This window comes from Arachis ipaensis, chromosome B9 (assembly GCF_059453495.1).
Source record: "Arachis ipaensis isolate K30076 ecotype BB chromosome B9, ASM5945349v1, whole genome shotgun sequence".
NCBI lineage: Eukaryota > Viridiplantae > Streptophyta > Magnoliopsida > Fabales > Fabaceae > Arachis > Arachis ipaensis.
In genome coordinates, this window is record NC_142444.1 from 140914133 (window position 1) to 140932323 (window position 18191).

General features: G+C 36.9%; 3 protein-coding genes across 3 annotated transcripts; 1 reads left to right on the forward strand and 2 right to left on the reverse strand.

Moving 5' to 3' along the window:
• Window positions 1-5381: 5381 nt before the first annotated feature.
• On the forward strand, window positions 5382-8217 carry LOC107617993 (protein SIEVE ELEMENT OCCLUSION B-like). The gene is made up of 7 exons (XM_016319897.3): window positions 5382-5636; window positions 5845-5916; window positions 6014-6396; window positions 6492-6580; window positions 6681-6820; window positions 6920-7405; window positions 7485-8217. Exons 1-7 carry the CDS (start codon window positions 5508-5510, stop codon window positions 8124-8126), a joined length of 1941 nt encoding a protein of 646 aa, XP_016175383.1. The 5' UTR covers window positions 5382-5507; the 3' UTR covers window positions 8127-8217.
• A 141-nt stretch (window positions 8218-8358) lies between these two features.
• Window positions 8359-11317, reverse strand: LOC107617994 (protein ACCELERATED CELL DEATH 6-like). Its single transcript, XM_016319898.3, has 4 exons — window positions 10584-11317; window positions 9900-10258; window positions 9265-9812; window positions 8359-9070 (listed from the first exon to the last, which is right to left on the reverse strand). The coding sequence occupies exons 1-4, from the start codon at window positions 10910-10912 to the stop codon at window positions 8423-8425; spliced, it is 1884 nt and encodes a 627-aa protein (XP_016175384.1). The 5' UTR covers window positions 10913-11317; the 3' UTR covers window positions 8359-8422.
• A 1023-nt stretch (window positions 11318-12340) lies between these two features.
• On the reverse strand, window positions 12341-17841 carry SEX4 (dual specificity protein phosphatase (DsPTP1) family protein). The gene is made up of 14 exons (XM_016319899.3): window positions 17527-17841; window positions 17309-17378; window positions 17169-17213; window positions 16519-16621; window positions 16125-16201; window positions 15938-16014; window positions 15764-15844; window positions 15005-15137; window positions 14038-14097; window positions 13840-13896; window positions 13432-13527; window positions 13192-13251; window positions 12948-13055; window positions 12341-12578 (listed from the first exon to the last, which is right to left on the reverse strand). The coding sequence occupies exons 1-14, from the start codon at window positions 17550-17552 to the stop codon at window positions 12444-12446; spliced, it is 1128 nt and encodes a 375-aa protein (XP_016175385.1). The 5' UTR covers window positions 17553-17841; the 3' UTR covers window positions 12341-12443.
• Between the last annotated feature and the right edge of the window lie 350 nt (window positions 17842-18191).

Here is an 18191-nt window from a genome sequence, read left to right on the forward strand (position 1 = left end):
TGACCTCAGTCTCCGAGAACCGCCTAAGATATTCCAAAGTTTTATCTAAGTACCTCTTCATATTAGGGTCTTTAGCCTGGTACTCTCCATTTATTTGGGAGGTTACCACCTGAGAGTCGCTGAACACGACTACTTTGGTCGCACCGACTTCTTCTGCTAGCTTTAGCCCAGCGATCAAGGCTTTGTATTCTACCTGGTTGTTAGAGGCTATGAATCCAAATTTGAGGGAAACTTCTATTTGAGTTCCCTCTTGGTTGACTAATATTATGCCTGCACCGCTTTTGCCCTTGTTGGAGGATCCATCCACATATAGCTCCCATGTTGTGGTGGCTTTCTCTTGATCTTCTGCATATTCCGCTACGAAGTCAGTGAGGCATTGGGCTTTGATTGCAGTCCGAGTTTCGTACTTAAAGTCAAACTTGGATAGCTCTATAGCCCATTGAACCATTCTGCCTGCAATATTTATTTTTTGAAGTATTTATTTCATGGGCTGGTTTGTTCGGACTTTCGTTCGGACTTTTATTGTGTGGGCTTGAAAGTAAGGCCGTAGCCTTTGGGAGGCTACTATTAAGGCGTACGCAAACTTCTCGAGTTTTTGGTACCTTAACTCGGGGCCTTGTAGAACTTTGCTGGTGAAGTATACAAAATGTTGCCTGACCTCGTCTTCCCGTATTAGAGCTGAGCCTACAGCTTTGTCGGATACGGACAAATACAGGACGAGTTCTTCCCCGACTTTAGGTCGGGTCAGAATCGGAGGTAGGCTTAAAAACCTTCTGAACTCCTGGAATGCTTCTTCGCATTCAGGAGTCCATTCGAACTGGCATCCTTTTCTTAGTAGAGAGAAAAGTGGTAGGGATCTTAACGCTGATCCTGCCAAGAACCTGGAGAGAGATGCAAGTCGGGCTTTTCATTTTTAGGACTGCTCTATACTTGTCGGGGTTAGCTTCGATCCCCTTTGTGTTAGCATAAATCCCAAAAAATTTTCTACCTCTACCGCGAAGGTGCACTTCGCGGGATTTAACCTCATCCCGTGCGTCCTAATGGTGTTGAAGACTTGTGAGAGGTCATCCAGGAGGTCATCCTCATCCTTGGTTTTTATTAATATGTCGTCTACGTATACTTCCATTAGACTCCCAAGGTGAGGTGCAAACACCATATTCATTAGCCTTTGATACGTGGCTCCTGTGTTTTTTAGCCCAAAAGGCATAACCACATAGCAATAATTTGCTCTAGGTATAATGAAGGATATTTTTTCTTGATCCGGCTTGTACATCGGGATTTGGTTATATCCCGAGTATGCATCCATAAACGACAAGTATTGATATCCCGAACTGGAATCTACTAGGGTATCAATACTTGGGAGTGGATATGGGTAGGGGTGTTATCGGTTCGGTTTGGTTCGGTTTTGGACCAAAAACCAACCGAACCGATATGTTTGGTTCCTACAGACACACAATCGTTCGGTTTGCTGCTTTTACAACAAACCGAACCAAACCGAACCGAACCAACAACGGTTTGGTTCGGTCGGTTTTTTTGTTTTTAATTTTTAATGAGCAAAATATGAATCACAATAATTAAAGGTTTAAAATAGTTAATAAACTGAAATAATAAGAGTAAAATATTGAAATGGTTAGGGGCTGAGGATTTTTGTTGTTAGGTTAAAGGTTAAAATGATTAAAACATTGAAATGGATGCATATCTTCGATTCGGTTTGGTTTGGTTCGGTTTCTATCGAGCCAACCAAAAATCGAACTGAACCGATCGGTTTTGTCAGAAAAAAAAACCAAAAAAAACCAATTTTTTTGGTTTTTAAATCAGTTGTTGTAATTTTTGGTTCGGTTTGCGGTAATTTTCGGTCCGGTTCGGTAACTTACACCCCCTAGATATGGGTCCTTTGGACATGCCTTGTTTAGGTCGGTGTAGTTGACACACATCCTCCACTTGCCGTTTTGCTTTTTGACTAACACCATATTTGCCAGCCAAGCCGGATATTTGACCTCTCTGATGAAGCCGGCTTCTAGGAGGGCTTGTACTTGTTCTTCCACCACTTGGGCTCGTTCAGGTCCGAGCTTCCGTCTTCTTTGCTAGACAGGTCGTGATCCAGAATATACTAACAGTTTATGCGACATGAGCTCGAGATCTATTCATGGCATGTCGGAGGCTTTCCAGGCGAAGAGGTCAGAATTCTCTTGTAGGAGCCTTATAAGCTTCGGCTTCAAATCCTCTTTCAGGTTGGCTCCTATGTTAGTATTTTTTCCTTCCTCTTTCCCTACCTGTACCTCTTCATCTTTCCCCCGGGCTGTGATCGTAGCTCTTCCTTAGCTCGAACTCCTCCGAGCTCAATGGTGTGTACCTCCTTGCCTTTTCCTCTCAGGTTTAGGCTTTCATTGTAGCATTTCCTTGTCAGCTTCTGATCTCCCCTGATGGTTGCAATTTTCTCTGGCGTTGGGAATTTTATGCAGAGATGGGAGGTGGATACCACTGCTCCGAGCCGATTTAGGATTGTTCTGCCTATTAAAGCGTTATAGGCCGAACCCACATCGACAACTATGAAGCCAATACTCAGAGTTTTGGATTTTATCCCCTTTCCAAAAGTTGTGTGTAGGGGTATGAATCATAGTTGGTGTATCCTCCAGCCCATATAGGGTATCAGGGTAAGATCTTAATTTTTTTCATCCAATCACAGTTTATCAAATGCTGGTTTGAATAGGATATCGGTCGAGCTCCCTTGATCCACCAGGGTTCTGTGTAGATGGGCATTGACAAGTATCGTAGTAATTACTACCGGATCATCATGTCTGGGAATGATGCCTTGCCCATCTTCTTTAGTGAAAGAGATGGTTGGAAGGTTGGGAACTTCGCCCCCGACCTGGTAGACTTCCTCCAGATGTCTCTTGCGAGAGGACTTTGTGAAACCGCCTCCCACAAACTCCCCTGAGATTATATGTATATGTCTTTCTGGGGTCTGTGGTGGTGGGTCTCTTCGGTCCTCCTCCTCTCGCTTTCTCTTGCCATGATGGTCCGACCTTTTTCTGATATATCTGTCAAGCCGACCTTCCCTAGCCAGCTTCTCTATCACATTTTTCAGGTCGGAACATTCATTTGTTGAGTGACCATATAGCTTATGGTACTCACAGTATTTTCCACGTCTTCCTCCTTTTTTGTTTTTGATGGGTCTAGGGGGAGGTAGCCTTTCAGTATGACAAATCTCCCTGTAGACATCAACTAGGAAAACTCGTAGAGGAGTATAGGAGTGATATCTTCTGGGCCTTTTAGGGCCGACTTCTTCTTTTTTTTGGGCTCTCTCTCTCTTTTTCTTTTGATGAATGAGAGTGCCCAGGTTGCAGTTTGGCTCTCACAACCTGGCGTTTTCTTCCATGTTGATGTACTTCTCAGCTCTTTTCTGTACATCACTTAAAGAAGTCGGGTGTCTTTTCGAGATGAACTGGGAGAAGGAGCCTTCTCAGAGTCCATTTACTAGGCCCATAATCACTGCATCTGTAGGCAGGTCTTGAATTTCTAAGTACGCTTTGTTGAACCTTTCCATGTAATCCCTTAAAGGTTCTCCGACCTCCTGTTTTACTCCCAGGAAACTTGGTGCGTGCTTTACTTTATCCTTCTGGATCGAAAATCACATGAGGAATTTTCGAGAGAGGATGTCGAAACTAGTGACCGACCTGGGGGGGAGACTATCGAACCACTTCATTGCTACTTTTATCAGAGTTGTCAAAAAGGCTTTACAACGAGTAACATCAGAGGCGTCGGCTAGGTACATCCGACTTTTGAAGTTGCTCAAGTGATGCTTTGGGTCGGTGGTCCCGTCGTACAGGTCCATGTCAGGGCTTTTGAAGTTCCTTGGAACTTTTGTCCTCATTATGTCCTCATTAAACGGGTCTTCTCCACCCAAGGGAGAGTCTTCTCAGTCACTATGAGAGTTTTGACCTCAGAGGGTGGATTCTAGTCTCAAGAGCTTTTCTTCAAGCTCTTTTCGTCGCTCGACCTCTCTTCTCAGGCTCCTCTCTGCCTCTCGCTGTCGTTCCAGCTCTTGCTCTTGCTGTTCCAACCGTCCCTGGTAGCCGTGGAACAATCCCATTAGTTCGGCTGCATGGGGTTGTCCCTCTTTGCCTGATTCGTGCCCCCTCAGAGGGGGTTCCCCTCGGGTCCTTTACTCCGGAGGGACCTTCCTTGTGTTGATTAGTCGCCCCTTGGTGAGTGACTATGGCTTTTTCATTGTTACCAGCGTCTTGATTCTCTTGCTCGGAATCAGACGCTGTGTTTCCGTCCTCGTTTAAGTCGTCCGCCATCATGGGTCGATCTCCAGTTCCCTGGCAACGATGCCAATGTTACGTGGGTAACCTGAACTGGTGGATTGGGCTTGAAAGGTTGGCCCAAGCGTCAAAGAGGAGGTGGTCTCCGACTTGGTTTACGTCTGGGATCCGCCGTCCAACTTGTGTGTGAAAGAGTGGGGGTGGTACCTGCAAAGACACTCTGATGACTAAGTCAGCAAGGGGTAAGCAGGTTTAAAGAGTATTGGAACTTAGAGATACTTGAGGGGTGTCAGTGTATTTATAGTGGTGATCCAATAACCACCGTTGGAGTAGTTCCACCTTTTAAGGTGGATAACCGTTCCTTTATCGTGGGGGTAGTTGAGATATGGCTCCTGAAAGTGGGTTGAGAGATTTTAAGGGTAGTTACTTATTTGAATAAGTGTTATCTGCCAGTTATCCTTCGAGTCCGACTTCTTTGAGGTGGAGTCTGTGTTGAATCCGACCTCCTCTGAGGAGGTCAGTGGGTAGTGAAGGCCAATCTTTGGATATGAACAAATATTATCATACAACGAGTCATTGACTTCTTATAATTTTATAACTTTCCCATGTAAGTATTGTTATATACTTACATAAGTTTCCATTTAATTACAATTTCAATCACTAGCTAGACACAATATATTCTCACTCATACTCACTTTTACTAATATTTCAACATCAAACATTCGTAAAGCATCTCTTACTACACGTAATTTACCTCATCTAATGGTACATATTTGGTTTACATTTGATAGAAAATAAATTCTGATTTTTTTTTTATTTACTTATGAACAAGAGTGAGCGAGAATCCATGAGATAAACCATGAAACAAGCAAGCTTATTAGCTTATATATATATATATATAAGATCGAATACAGGTCTTTAATTAAACTCCATGATGGATAAAAATTATGAAGGCTTGTGGTATATCATATATGCCTTTCCTCGAATGCATAATGTGCTTTGCTTGAATAGTTGAATGCATTTTATTTATTTATATAGCTTAATCTTTGCTTGAATGTTCAAACATAGATAGATGCTCTTAATTAAAATTATGATGAACTATTCTTTTTATTCAATTAATGTTGATTTTTGTTTTGGCTCCAAAAGATTGGCAATTATTATACCATATGGTGTGAAGATTGAAGATGAAATGAGAGTGAAACACATTGAAACTAGGGTTGTTAGGGTCAAAGTCAAACCATGTTAGTGAATCCCTTTGAACTTGGTGACTCTCATATCCGGGATATGGCTTATCACACCCATCTCAATGATAATGCCACATGCGATACTCATGTTCTTTACACCACCGTTTCCACTCTTTTATACAAGGTAATTCAATTCACTTCCTTTCATGATCGGAGTTTACTCATCTTCATATATCAGTTACATGATTTGATATGTTTGACTAAACTGCTTAACATAATTTGTGTTTAACATCTTAGTTATTATTTTCACTAGCCCCACTTATAAAGAAATTAGGGGATAATCTAATACATTATTATCTTAATTGTTACTTAGTTTAATCTTTGAATCACAGAATAGGTTGCCAGAAACAGGATCTAGCAGTTTCCAACCAGGATTTCATACCCTGAAGCTGATTTCTACTCAGGTTATTATGCATAATTGGACAACTTTCGAAAAACAGTTGTTATCCTTGTTCAAAAATGATCTAGAGGGGTGATTTGTTTTTTGAGTTTTGAGTGCAGATGATAAATGCAACAAGCGGTGTGCAATATGTGCACCAAACAACAATGTGGATTCTAGAACAACTCAAGAATTACTCGTGGGACGCGAAGGCATTGCTGACATTAGCTGCATTTGCCTTTGAAATTCACAGGATTGAATCACTGGAATCTCCATGGACAAATGAAGTCCAAAGCAGGTGGAAGGTCCCTCCTATTGCCACAAATTTAGTGGCTTGGGTAATGGAAGCACTTGAACATATCTGGGAATGGTTAAAACTTTCATCTATTGGTTACAACACAGAAGATGTGCCTTCTTTGTCAGATGCCTTCAATGAGATCCCCCTTCTTGTCTACTGGATACTCGCTTCCCTTGCCGCGTCCGTTGCCAACATTATTGCTTCCTCGTAACCAATTCCCTTCTATTCACAACAATGGCTTTTAGACGTTCTTTAGAATTAATCATGTCATATAACTGCAGTGGTTATTTATTTTGTTTCAGGGATTATCAGTTATCAGATTTTATTGACAGGCTTTCTTCTATTGATAACAATCTGAAGGAACATCTGAGCTTGATCAAACAGGAAATAGGTTATGGCTTGGTGCTTTCCTCTGAATCAAAATATATAATGGAGTCGAGATTGAGTTTCGTTTAGATTAATAATGAGATTTAGATCACCTGTCTCTGCAGATGGCTTTGAAGATTACTTGCGACGTAAGGAAATGTTTTCCCAAACTAAAGATGGTGTAAGTATGCTGAGGAATTTGTGCGAACCTACGCCTGAATTTCCAAGAGTTCAAGTGTATGATGGCAGCACCAAGACCAAGAAAGTGAGCAAGAAACCAAATTATAACCTTATATCATGTCTAATGAAGTGTTTGAATAATTAGTTTCTAATAACTAAGCTAATCATTGTGTCCTTGAAGCAGGGTTTTGAAGTCTTCAAGCAGAAACATGTGTTATTGTACTTTTCGGAGTTCAACTCGATTGATAGTGAGATTTTGTTTTTAAATTATATCCATGTTAGACTCGAGGAAAATCCAAAAGAAGTAATAAAAGGTTTTAAGAAAGAGGATTTCAAGATTCTGTGGATTCCCATTGTTGATAACATGGATGACAGTGCAAAGATCAAGCTCAGATTCGAAACCTTGAAGAGTTACATCAGATGCTATGCAGTGGAGCACTTCTCCAAGTTACCAGGCATAAGATTAATCAGAGAGAAATTAAATTACACTGGTAAACCCATTATGCCAGTGTTGACACCCAAAGGTGACATAATGAATGAAGATGCCAAGGACTTGATCTTTCAGTGGGGGATTGAAGCATTCCCTTTCCGTAAATTCGACGGCGAAGATCTCAGTCTGAAATGGAAGTGGTTCTGGGATGTACTAAAGAAATTAAGTCTTGGAATTCAGGTAAGAAAATTCACACAAAATTGCATTCTGCATTTCAACCTTGTGTTAACAGAGATAAATGTGTTACATTTGATTCAAGCTGGAGGGAGGCAAATACATCTTCATCTACCAAGGAAAAAACAGAGAATGGAATCAGAAATTGGCATTTGAATTGGATAAGATAAAGGCGCATGAAACTATCAAGAGGGCAGACTGTGTAATCGAGCACTATCAACTGGGGAAGAATGATCATGGTGCCATTTCTAGTTTCTGGAAAGAGATAGAAATCAAGAAAGAAACCAAGAAAGCAAGCAAGTTGCATGAAGTCTTGGACTATGAAATCCAAGACAAAATGGAGAGCTTGCTTCGCCTCAAAAATGACCCACAAGGATGGGTGATTTTGAGCAAAGGGTCAAATGTGAAGGTTCTGGGTGGTATGAAGCCTATGTTTGAAACAATGATGAATTTTGAAATGTGGAAAGACAGAGTGCTTCAAATAGAAGGCTTTGACATAGCTTTGAAAGAGTACTATGATGCTCAAGCTGAAGATGATGCTGCAGAAGAAGTGAAGCCAACACCACCTAATGGAAAAATGCCTCTCATCAGAGAACCACCTAATGGAGAAAAGCCACAACAGATTATCTTCATAAAACCACCTAAAGGAGAAAAGTCGATTTGCGATAGAATTTGCAGTGGCATAAAAGATTTTTTCCATCAATGTTGTGCTTGTGCGACAGATTGAATTCTACAAACAGTTATTGCTTGACATACAACTAGTTCTTGTGTATTTATCATGAAAACTGTATACACATTTAATACACAATAGTTTTATCTAATTTGCTATCTTTCTTGCTAAAGTATCTAAAGAACAATATACAAAGCGAAAATATTTCATAGCACGAAAATAATTAGCAGACAAACCAAATTTTAAAGTGCCTTAATACAATATACAAAGCGAGCAAGCAACAAACAAATTCAAGCCCCAAGAGAAAAATGAAAGCCACTAATTAAAGTGCTTTACACATAAATCTAGAAACACTATATGATTCTAGGTTCATCTGATCTTTTGAAGAAAAGTATGAAGAACCCAAATGGTCTAGGTGTAAATCTAATGAACGGAAAAATAATTGCATTCACTAAGTTCATAACAAACGTGAAAAAAGATTCCCCTCCAAAACTCATTTGCAACACTTGCCTGAAGACAAAGAAGAACGACAATCCGACAATAATAGCTGCAATACCAACAGGAGAAGATCCCAAAACAGCAAATGTTCCTGTTCCAAATGCTACAATCATTGTTGCTATAGCCACCAATGTGAAGGAGAATGCCACTTCAGAGAAGTAATAGTCCAACCACTTAGCTTTGTTTAGCGGCGAAAAGAGATGTATGAAAGCTGCAGAAGCAGCCATAACTAAAGATATGGTGTTGGATACAATGAATGCTTTGAAAGAAGGTTTGTGTCCTAATATAGGACTACCCTTATGATCACCATCTTGTTCTGTACCTCCGGGTAAGGTAAATGCAGCTGCAAATGTCACTGTTGCAATTAGAGTGGCCACTATAAGATGTGATTCCTTTGCTTCTTTCGTGAATTCTAACTTTTTAGTACCCTTTCCTAGTCTATCCCTTTCATCTAAATGTTGACTTCCTATACCTCCAGCTTTTTCTAATTGCATTATCAACCTCTGCATTTGGGTAGTAAAATGTTAACTACCTTATACATAATAATCAAATTAGTCCCTCAGTTTTAATCAAATTTGATTGTTATCTCAAACATATAAACTCCTTCAATCTTTAACCTTTTCTGAATTCCAAATATGTTTATCCTTATTTATACAAAAATAATGTCTAATTTAAATGAGAAAATCTTTTGACTTACTTTTTTGGTCAATACTCTATCAGCATCCTCAGCAATAGCATAAGCAACATCAAGGGCCGTTTGGTCATTCTTGTTCAAAGCAAGTCTGTCCACTCGGTTATGATACACCAATTCCCTACTCTGAATCCGAGAACTTGCAAGGTGATGGAGAGGTGTATCTCCATAAATATCCTTCTCATTATAAAGGTGACTCAACGACAACTTTCTCATTATTTTAGCAACTATATGTGAAGATCCTCCTTTCACAGCATAATGAAGAACGTTCCAACCTTTGTTGTCTACTATTTCTGAACAACCTTGGTAGTGTTTTACAAATGTGTCCACGATTTCCTCGTGCCCAAAATATGCTGCAATGTGAAAGGCAGTTCTACCTTCCTTATCTTGCATGTATGCTGTGTCTGTGTTCCTATCTTCATTCAGCAATAATGTTGTCATATCTGTGTTTCCATCTTTTACTGCATAATGAAGAGGAATCCAACCTTTTCTTCCATCCGCATGTTTGATGGCGCTTCTTACATGTTCGTTCTTCATAAGGTCTTTTACCATTCCTAGATGATTACATCGTTTATATAATTTTCAGTTAAAATATATATTATCTTCAAAAAGTTATGTTTGAGGACAAGAAGATGCAATACCTATGTCACTGTTAATCACAGCTGCGTGCAATGCTGTTCGATCGTTGGGGCCTTCATATGCTGGTGATTCCACTTTCACTAATATCTTATCCACAATTCTCTTATATTTTCTCTCTGAAGCTATATAGAGCGGTGTTTCATTCTCATTGTTAGCAACATTATTAATAGATTTATCAAGATTCAACAATATGTCGACTACTTCAATGTGGTTATGGCGCACTGCCTCATGCAATGCAGTGTCACCAGTCTTGGATTTTGCTCTCATAAGCTCTTTCTCTGCTCTTCTCCCAGCTTCAATGTCATCATGAAAACTCTTGGCACTCTCTATCAACAATTTTGTTACGCCCGAATGTCCGTACCTATGATAAATCAGATACATGAAACTTAACTATTAAACTGCTGACTTAATTATTTACTAAATTAAAACTAGTCAAGAAAGTTATTATAGAAAAGTATGCAAAGTCTAGTTTCCAATGCAATTGTCGTGCATTTATAAAAATAAAATGTTTAAAATCTTCTCCTAATAGTAATTTTAACTTGTGTCCTTAGCTTGCGTTTGGAAGGGAAACAGAGACAGGGAGTTTACAAAGTTATATGGTCATATTTGTATGTTATGAGTTTACAAAGTTATCATATTTAATAGTCAAATTCATATTCGTAATATTGCGCATTATAGGTTGGTACCTTGCTGCCAGATGAAGTGGAGTTTCTCCCTTGGCGTTGGCGATTAGAACCTGGCCTCCACATTTATCCAGAACCTTCTTCACAAAATCTTCCGAAACAGTTGATCTTTCGGATCTTTTGTTTAGAAGATAAAACAACGGTTGGGGTGGGGAAACAGTTTGAGCTGGTATAGTGATTGCAGATGTTAAGTGTAGATGAAGGATGGTGTTATTGTTTGGAGTGAGTAGATGCTCAATGTTTTGGACATCATTGAATGCATCGAAATTGCCTTCGATTGCAGCGTTGTATAAAGTACAATCAATACTCTTCCGCCTGCCACTTCCAGCCATAAGGCTGATGATGACAACTGAAACAATGCACAGTTACCTCTGTTTTGGAGATTGGTTTCAAAGCTCAAATTAAATGTGACCAACTATTAATAATAAATAAGTAGTAGCATTTGTCTCATCATACACAAACTAGTCCAATCAAATATATACCTTGCTTTGGAGACAGGTTTTATAACAAAAGTGAGACGGATTCATAAACAAATAGCTGTTTCTGTCACAAATTACATAATTAGTTCATTATTATATAATATATAATTTATAAGGTTATTTTAATCTCTTTTTTTCTATAGTATATTTACTTTAATATATTCTCTATATAATATATATGTGGTTTTAAGATGCCAATACAGCAAGTGTTATAACATTTCCTTTAGCTGTAACAACCATTAATTTTTTTGTAATAACACTTAAAACATGGATGCTTTGGCTCTCAAGAATTTAGAGTCCATCCCCTAAAGCAAGGTATCAACTATGCACTACCTAGCAAAAATAAATAAATAAATAAATAAAGCTTGGCACTCTCTAAGTAAGAAAGTTTCACTTCTACTGAAGTATTTTTTACATGATTCTCGATAACAAAGATCTAATTATCCAATGCACATAAGTCTTCAACTTATGTGGCCTTAAAAGTACTTAGTGGATAATCAAATGCTATAGCACTAATGTATGGTGTGAAGAATGCCACAAAATCTCACAATAACCATTGACAGCAAAGTGATAAAATTTTATAGTTTGATCAAAGTGAGGAACTCAAATTAATACAGCCGAAAACCTAATTACAAAATTGAAAGCAGTATAAAAACCCAATTGAAAGGAAAAATATAAGGACCTAATTGTAAATTTGGTAAATCTATAAAGACTAATAAAATAATTAAACCATATCAATATTTAACTATTATTTTTATACAAAGACATTTTTATCCAAGTAATTTCCATTTCTATTCTTGAAGCAAAATCCAAGATCTATATTATATATAGATAATACAAATAATACAATATAAACCAATAACTATGATTCAACCTATTTCAGAGACTCGAGAGCTACTTGATTAAAAGTTAGTAGAAGTAATATAGAAAAGTAAAGTATAAAATTTTAAGGCAGCAAAGTTAACAAAAAAAAGTGAAGAAACAAATCAAACCAAAATACAAAATTCGATAATGTGGTCATTTTTTAAAGAAAAAAACCAGAGAGAAAAATAATTCATTATTACCAGAAAAGAAAAACTTTAAGAATATGCTTACACATGAGTGGATGATAATGATGTAAACATTTACTGAAAATCTGAAGGCAACTGGGTATAAGTTATAACTGTAATATCTTTTTAACAGCCATCTTACATGTCATCATGATACATTTGCACTGGTTGAATTGTGCTACGATCATTTTATTTCCATCCAACTCAACATATACTGCTGCATCCCAACATATTTTTCTCTTTTTTGTAACATAGATCTTATCTATGGTTCAAATTTGATGATCTTTTTTATTATATACGTGCATCTATTTCTTTACATATGAACCATTGATGGTTCACTGCTCAGTCTCATCAGGATAGGCTTCAAGAAACTCTCTTATTCTCAGCCTTTCGTCCTTTGTGAGATCAGGATTATCACCAGTCAATCTCTCCCTAAGCAATGCGCCAACACTGCTGGAATCATCAAGGACCTGTTCATGGAGGAGAATGCATTATCTGAAAATCAAGAGGAAGCACTGTGCAAATTTCTAATGATTTAAAATATGCATTGTTACAATTTGAGCTCAAATCATAAAATATCATATTCTGGAAAATTGTTGTAATTCATACTTGAACAAATTCATGAGCAAAGATTCTAGTTTCTTTACTGAAAAGAAAAGCTACTTCCAATTCCTTGGATTCAAAGATGTGAAGAAAGAGTTAACAATCACTAAATTTCTCCCCTTTCTATTTTTGGTTAAAATAATGGAGGATGTTATAAGGAGCACAGCTCACCCAACACCAAATTTTCCATATGTTGGTCTAATGCCGGTTTTATAAGCAAGGTAGTTCAAACTTACGTCAAGAAAATTGTTGACATGGCCATCTTTGTTGGGAGAAGTTATAAGCTCATTCTTGTTGCATATCCATTTCCCATCAACTATGTACTTGTATTCATAGTGCCCTTCCTGGAAAAAGTTATAAGAAACTTGTTTCTTAAACAATTTTGCATATCACGAAACTAGCAAACGCATTAAAGAAAAATTGAATTTAGAAAACTAGAGTCGGCTAAATCTGCAAATTTGTTTCTATAAGTGCACTTACAGGCAATTCCCTCTTGAGAGACCACAAACCTTGCTTGTCATCAAAATCTAAGGGCATTCTCTGAAAATTTGTCAAAATTCATCATATCAGCATTGAGTGGAAAAATAAAGAGAGTTGGTGAAATCCAATAAGCTTGAAGCTAGTAACTTTCTGGGGCCTTGACCAAAACTACTGTCAATATTTCTATTGCAGAAGAACTCAAACAAAAAAACGAATGAGAAAGCTCGATCAGATCAGCACCTGCCCCCATCCGATATCGAGTCCTGAAACTTCCACTGAAGAGCAATTACTGCCTTCCCATGATAAAGTGACAGACTTCTTACTGAGGCCTGTAAGCTTTGAATGCCATAAATAAATGATGGTTAGTAATATAAACAAAATAAAATCAGTATATATCTGCTTGATATTCACATGTTCTTGTTGATATAATGAGGGAATAAAGATAAGAAATAGTTACAGATAGTAACATATAATCTATTCTCTTTTAGTTTAATTGCTCCACGGGCATCTTTTACCATTAAAAGAAACTAATTGGATCCCTGATTCCCTGTTGCTAAAATTCCGTCAAGTCACTATTATAGGGTAGACTCGAATCAAAATTTATATATGTAGGGACCATAAAAATGTGGAATTTCTAAATTGACTCACAATGTCAGCAGTCGCACTTTTAATGGCATCCAGTTTCGGAAAGCATGGCCTTTTGCTCTGCAAATGACAAAAAGCCTCAAGCAAATGAGAATAATAGCCATTACACCGTTCGAATGAGAATTTTAAGACCTAGATTACAAGGATAATTATCAAATTATTTTAGAATGTGCAGCATTAAAAAGCATCAAGAGAAGTTACCAGGAGAAGTTTATAAGCCTCATTGAGTTTATAACCCTGAACCCAAAACATATATGCCAACTGAGACAAAAATAAACAGTTAATAAGTGACTAATGGAGATCAATCAACATATAATATCTTAAATGTACCTGAGATAAAAATAAACAAATAAAGATGCATTTGAATTCATGCCAAAATGTTCGAGAAAAAAGGAAAATTGAAATCTACTTCATGGAAGTTTGAATTGGTTAATCCATTTTCCGTCATCCATAGTATAACTAACCACCTTTTGGATTTCCTTACTATTGATCAAATATAAAGTCATACCAAATTCAATAATATCAAAATTAATAGTGAATATATAGTCCCAAAAGCTCTATTATGCTTACATGAATTAGAGAATTAAACATTTTCTGATAAAACAGCAAAATATCAATTTTTAGGATTTCTTGTATAACCTTTATAAAAACAAGGGCAAGCTAGAAGAGAATACATTAGGATGGTCTGCGCTATTGCCATACCAGCAAAAATCATTCTAGCAGTCAACAGCAAAAGTATACATGGTAAAGAAAAAGGTGGCCTAGAGCATGAGGCTTCCATTATTGTAAGGTGAGGCAGTCATATGTACACAACCTTAGCCCCATAAGAGGAGAATCTGTTTCTCACAACTTGAACCAGGGATGGCCAGAGGCAACAAGCTTGGCACCCTACTGTAGCACTAAATTAAGTTTGATCTACAGGCTTTAAAAAATTACATAAAATTATGAAATCAAAAGTTTTACTATTATATGGTTTTTGGTTATTCATTTGATACTAACAAATTTAAGTGAGAACAACTAATGAAAGCATTCAGTTGGTGAGAAGTCACTTAATACATTCAGTGTCTTGTCTTTACTTTGATTAAATGGAAAGTAGTTCCTTTAGCATAAATCAGGCAAATACCTGGAGAGAGAAAATGCACACTAAAGACAAAATCAAGAGACATACCGCAATGGCTGGAGCTCTTCCAAGTCCAGCAGTGCAATGTATATATGTCACCCCTCCATTGGAATTTATTGCCTTGTATAATTTGCTAACTACAGCTGGGAGACGCATCCGTAAATCAAATGCATCAAAGTCTCTGCCACATCAAAATCAGATCATCGTTGAATGTTAAGAAGTGCAAGGCATACAAAGGCAAAGAAATGTATAATAGAGAGGGAATGATCAAAACCTACCAATAATAGTAAATTAAGAACAATAAAGCAAAGTGACATTACTAATTAAGAATAAATTAGTGCCTGATAAAAAATAGAAGTAGAGAGTTTGGCTTACGTGTTGCAAGAGAGCAGTCAAAAAGATCATAAATATTTGTAAGTATATATTATCAACATCCAAGCAAACCATTCCCTTGTTTATATTTAAGTATTTAAAACAGAGTATGTGATTGTTAGGAAGATTATCATATGTGACAGTGACTACAGATTTTACCTTAATATTATTATTACGGCGGTAATGTCTTTGAGCTTAATTCTTTGCTATATGTTAAACTTTGTTACCCATGCAAGCCATGAGTTGTTAGCACTAATCAGTAGAATATAGAATACAGCGAAGTACTGGATTTTTGTGAAGGAAACATTCTAGCAACATTTTCAATGGATTTCTTAACATGCAACTTAACCTGAGTAGAAATAATTCAGGCCAATTTGAATTTATAATGGTCCCCTCTTAATGTTATCATTTAACCAATATCATCCCATAACTGACCTTATCTGAGCACGCAAGTGCTGAATGTCACCGCACGCCTTGGCATATTCTCGTATGGCATTGATATCAACTCCAAAATATCTGAAATAGTGGTCAAGAAGCACAACAATTTTTCTTGTTTTCCCAATTTCCAAGTGGAAAAAGAAAGCCTTATAAATAAACTACTAAGGATACTCTAGGTCTGGATCTTGTTGCAAGCAAAATATAGTTTTCACTCCAATTTTCCGAAGTTTGTCAACATCTTCGGGAGTCTGGAATTTACAGATAAAATTAAAGAAGTCAGATGATCAAACTTGATTTCACAAAACTGTACCAGATTGCCACAAATCCACAACTGGAGGGGAAAAAATAAAATAAAAACCTGTAGGCATGATCCTACTATCAAGTCTGGACGGATGAAGTTGTAGTTCATTCCCAATTCATGCCTATATGTCAAAACTGTATAAAACTATGTCATAAAGGGTTTATGGTGTTAATATTCAAAGAATGAAAGAAACGGAAGGTCATTATAATGAAAGAGCCATCTATTGGATAATCCAAAGTCCAAACTATTAGCCGAAGTCAAATGCTGTATATATGGCTGTAAGAACTTATCTTAACAAATGACATGAAAGTTTATTTATGGTAACATGAAATCTTTTTACGCAACATCAAAGATGTAGCTTCAAAATAGAGACATGGTCTTCTAATTTCTTTTGGTTAATCAAACCTATAAGTACAAAGTAGCAGAATACAAACAGAGTGATGAAATATACCAGCACCCATGGCTTCTGTCATGTTGTTACTATATGTCTCAGACTTTTCCTCTTTCATATCAAAACTACTTGTCTCTGCACTTGGTATGGAACCAGAAGCAGACTGCAAAAGGAAATGCCAATCATGTTCTCTAGTGAAAAGAAAAGAAGATATGAAGCAACAAGGACACAAATTGCAGATACCAATACTCCTGTTTACATAATCAAACCAAAGGGAATGACACTCGGGTAAAAAATTGACATTCACTTTTTGAGTTTGAAGTATTTCTATTGCAGACACTCCTTGTTTTCTTTATAATTTGTTTTTATTCCCACACGTGCACCAAAATGACAAAATGTATACTCTCCATTCAAATGCTATCACTATCATTGATTTGGCCATTTTCGTATGTTTCAGAATATGCCAAGAAAATTCCATTGTCTTACTATTCTGTGTACTGGCCTCATAATTCAGCTTTGCAATACCACTATTGCATTATTCCTATGCAAAGAATCCTCACATTATTATTACTATCTATAAGTTTCTTAAGAGCTTATGAACTCTTAACTGATTAGCACCACCAACAGCAGATTGATAAAATGGAAAACCAAAAAATGAAAAAAAAAAATATATATATATATATATTTTTTCTCGGAAAAGATAAAGTTACCTTAATTGCCATACTTCGATTCTGATGAGAACTCTTGCTGATTCCCTAAAACCAACCACGAAAGCCACATTTTTCACATACAAATTAAACACATTAACAAAGAAAATGCAGTGTAAGTAAATAGGGCGAGACTGAGGTACCAGTGAAACAGAACAGAAAGGATGGTTCCTGTGGTGGCGCGTGGATACTTGGAAGGGCAAAACATAGGATCTACAAATGGGGGAAACACACAGAAAAGAAAAGAAAAGAAAAAGTTTAATTAAGAATCTCATTCGATTTGGATGGCATGGACAAAGAAAAAGCGTGCATTACAGTGAAAATATAAATTAAAATAAAGGAGGAAGAAAGAATAACGAACAGCTGAAGATTCTGAAGGCAGTTCATGATTGCAGCAGAAACCTGAAACACTCTTGAGTTGAGTTGCTTAGAGTTTCAGTTTTTTTTTTCTCTGCGAATTGTGATTGATAGTTATGCAAACTCTCTCTCTCTCTCTCTCTCTCTAATAGTGTCTACTTCGATTACTCTCTATTCCTTGATATTTTGATTTATGAATTACTTTATTTTATACAGTTACAACCAGAAAAAGGCGTTAGCCTTTTCTTTTTTTGGGATACAGTTCCATTATTGATTTTTGTTATAGCAATTTTTTTTTATGACAGCTACATTTTCATATAAAAATAATAGTTTATATTTTGACATGTATTATATTAAATAAATTCATTAATTATGTTAAATTATCTCATAATCTTTAATTATTATTTTCACAAAATTTTTATGTGAAAAATATTTTTTAGAAGGTTCTTAATCATTATTATTGAGCAAACATTTTTTGTGAATAATCGCTTGATAAAGGCATTGCTGTGCGCAGTGGCTGTTACTAAGATCCAATGATTAAGCATGAAATGTTTCTGATGAATATTTTTGCAATATTTTAGAGAATGAATTTGCAATCGAAGAATGAAGAGGTCAAGAGGACACTCAAATGACATAAACTACTGGGTCCAACCACGTGGGCTCACGGCG

Coding starts and splice junctions, on each gene's coding strand:
- LOC107617994 (XM_016319898.3), bottom strand. CDS start 10,912: ATGGCTGGAAGTGGCAGGCGGAAGAGTATTGATTGTACTTTATACAAC. Junction 10,259..10,583: donor CCACTTCATCTGGCAGCAAG/GTACCAACCTAT, acceptor GATTTATCATAG/GTACGGACATTCGGGCGTAA. Junction 9,071..9,264: donor ATAGAGTATTGACCAAAAAA/GTAAGTCAAAAG, acceptor ACCCAAATGCAG/AGGTTGATAATGCAATTAGA.
- LOC107617993 (XM_016319897.3), top strand. CDS start 5,508: ATGTTAGTGAATCCCTTTGAACTTGGTGACTCTCATATCCGGGATATG. Junction 6,821..6,919: donor GCAGCACCAAGACCAAGAAA/GTGAGCAAGAAA, acceptor TCCTTGAAGCAG/GGTTTTGAAGTCTTCAAGCA. Junction 7,406..7,484: donor AATTAAGTCTTGGAATTCAG/GTAAGAAAATTC, acceptor ATTTGATTCAAG/CTGGAGGGAGGCAAATACAT.
- SEX4 (XM_016319899.3), bottom strand. CDS start 17,552: ATGAACTGCCTTCAGAATCTTCAGCT. Junction 17,214..17,308: donor CTTTCTGTTCTGTTTCACTG/GTACCTCAGTCT, acceptor GGTTGGTTTTAG/GGAATCAGCAAGAGTTCTCA. Junction 16,015..16,124: donor TAGTAGGATCATGCCTACAG/GTTTTTATTTTA, acceptor TGTAAATTCCAG/ACTCCCGAAGATGTTGACAA.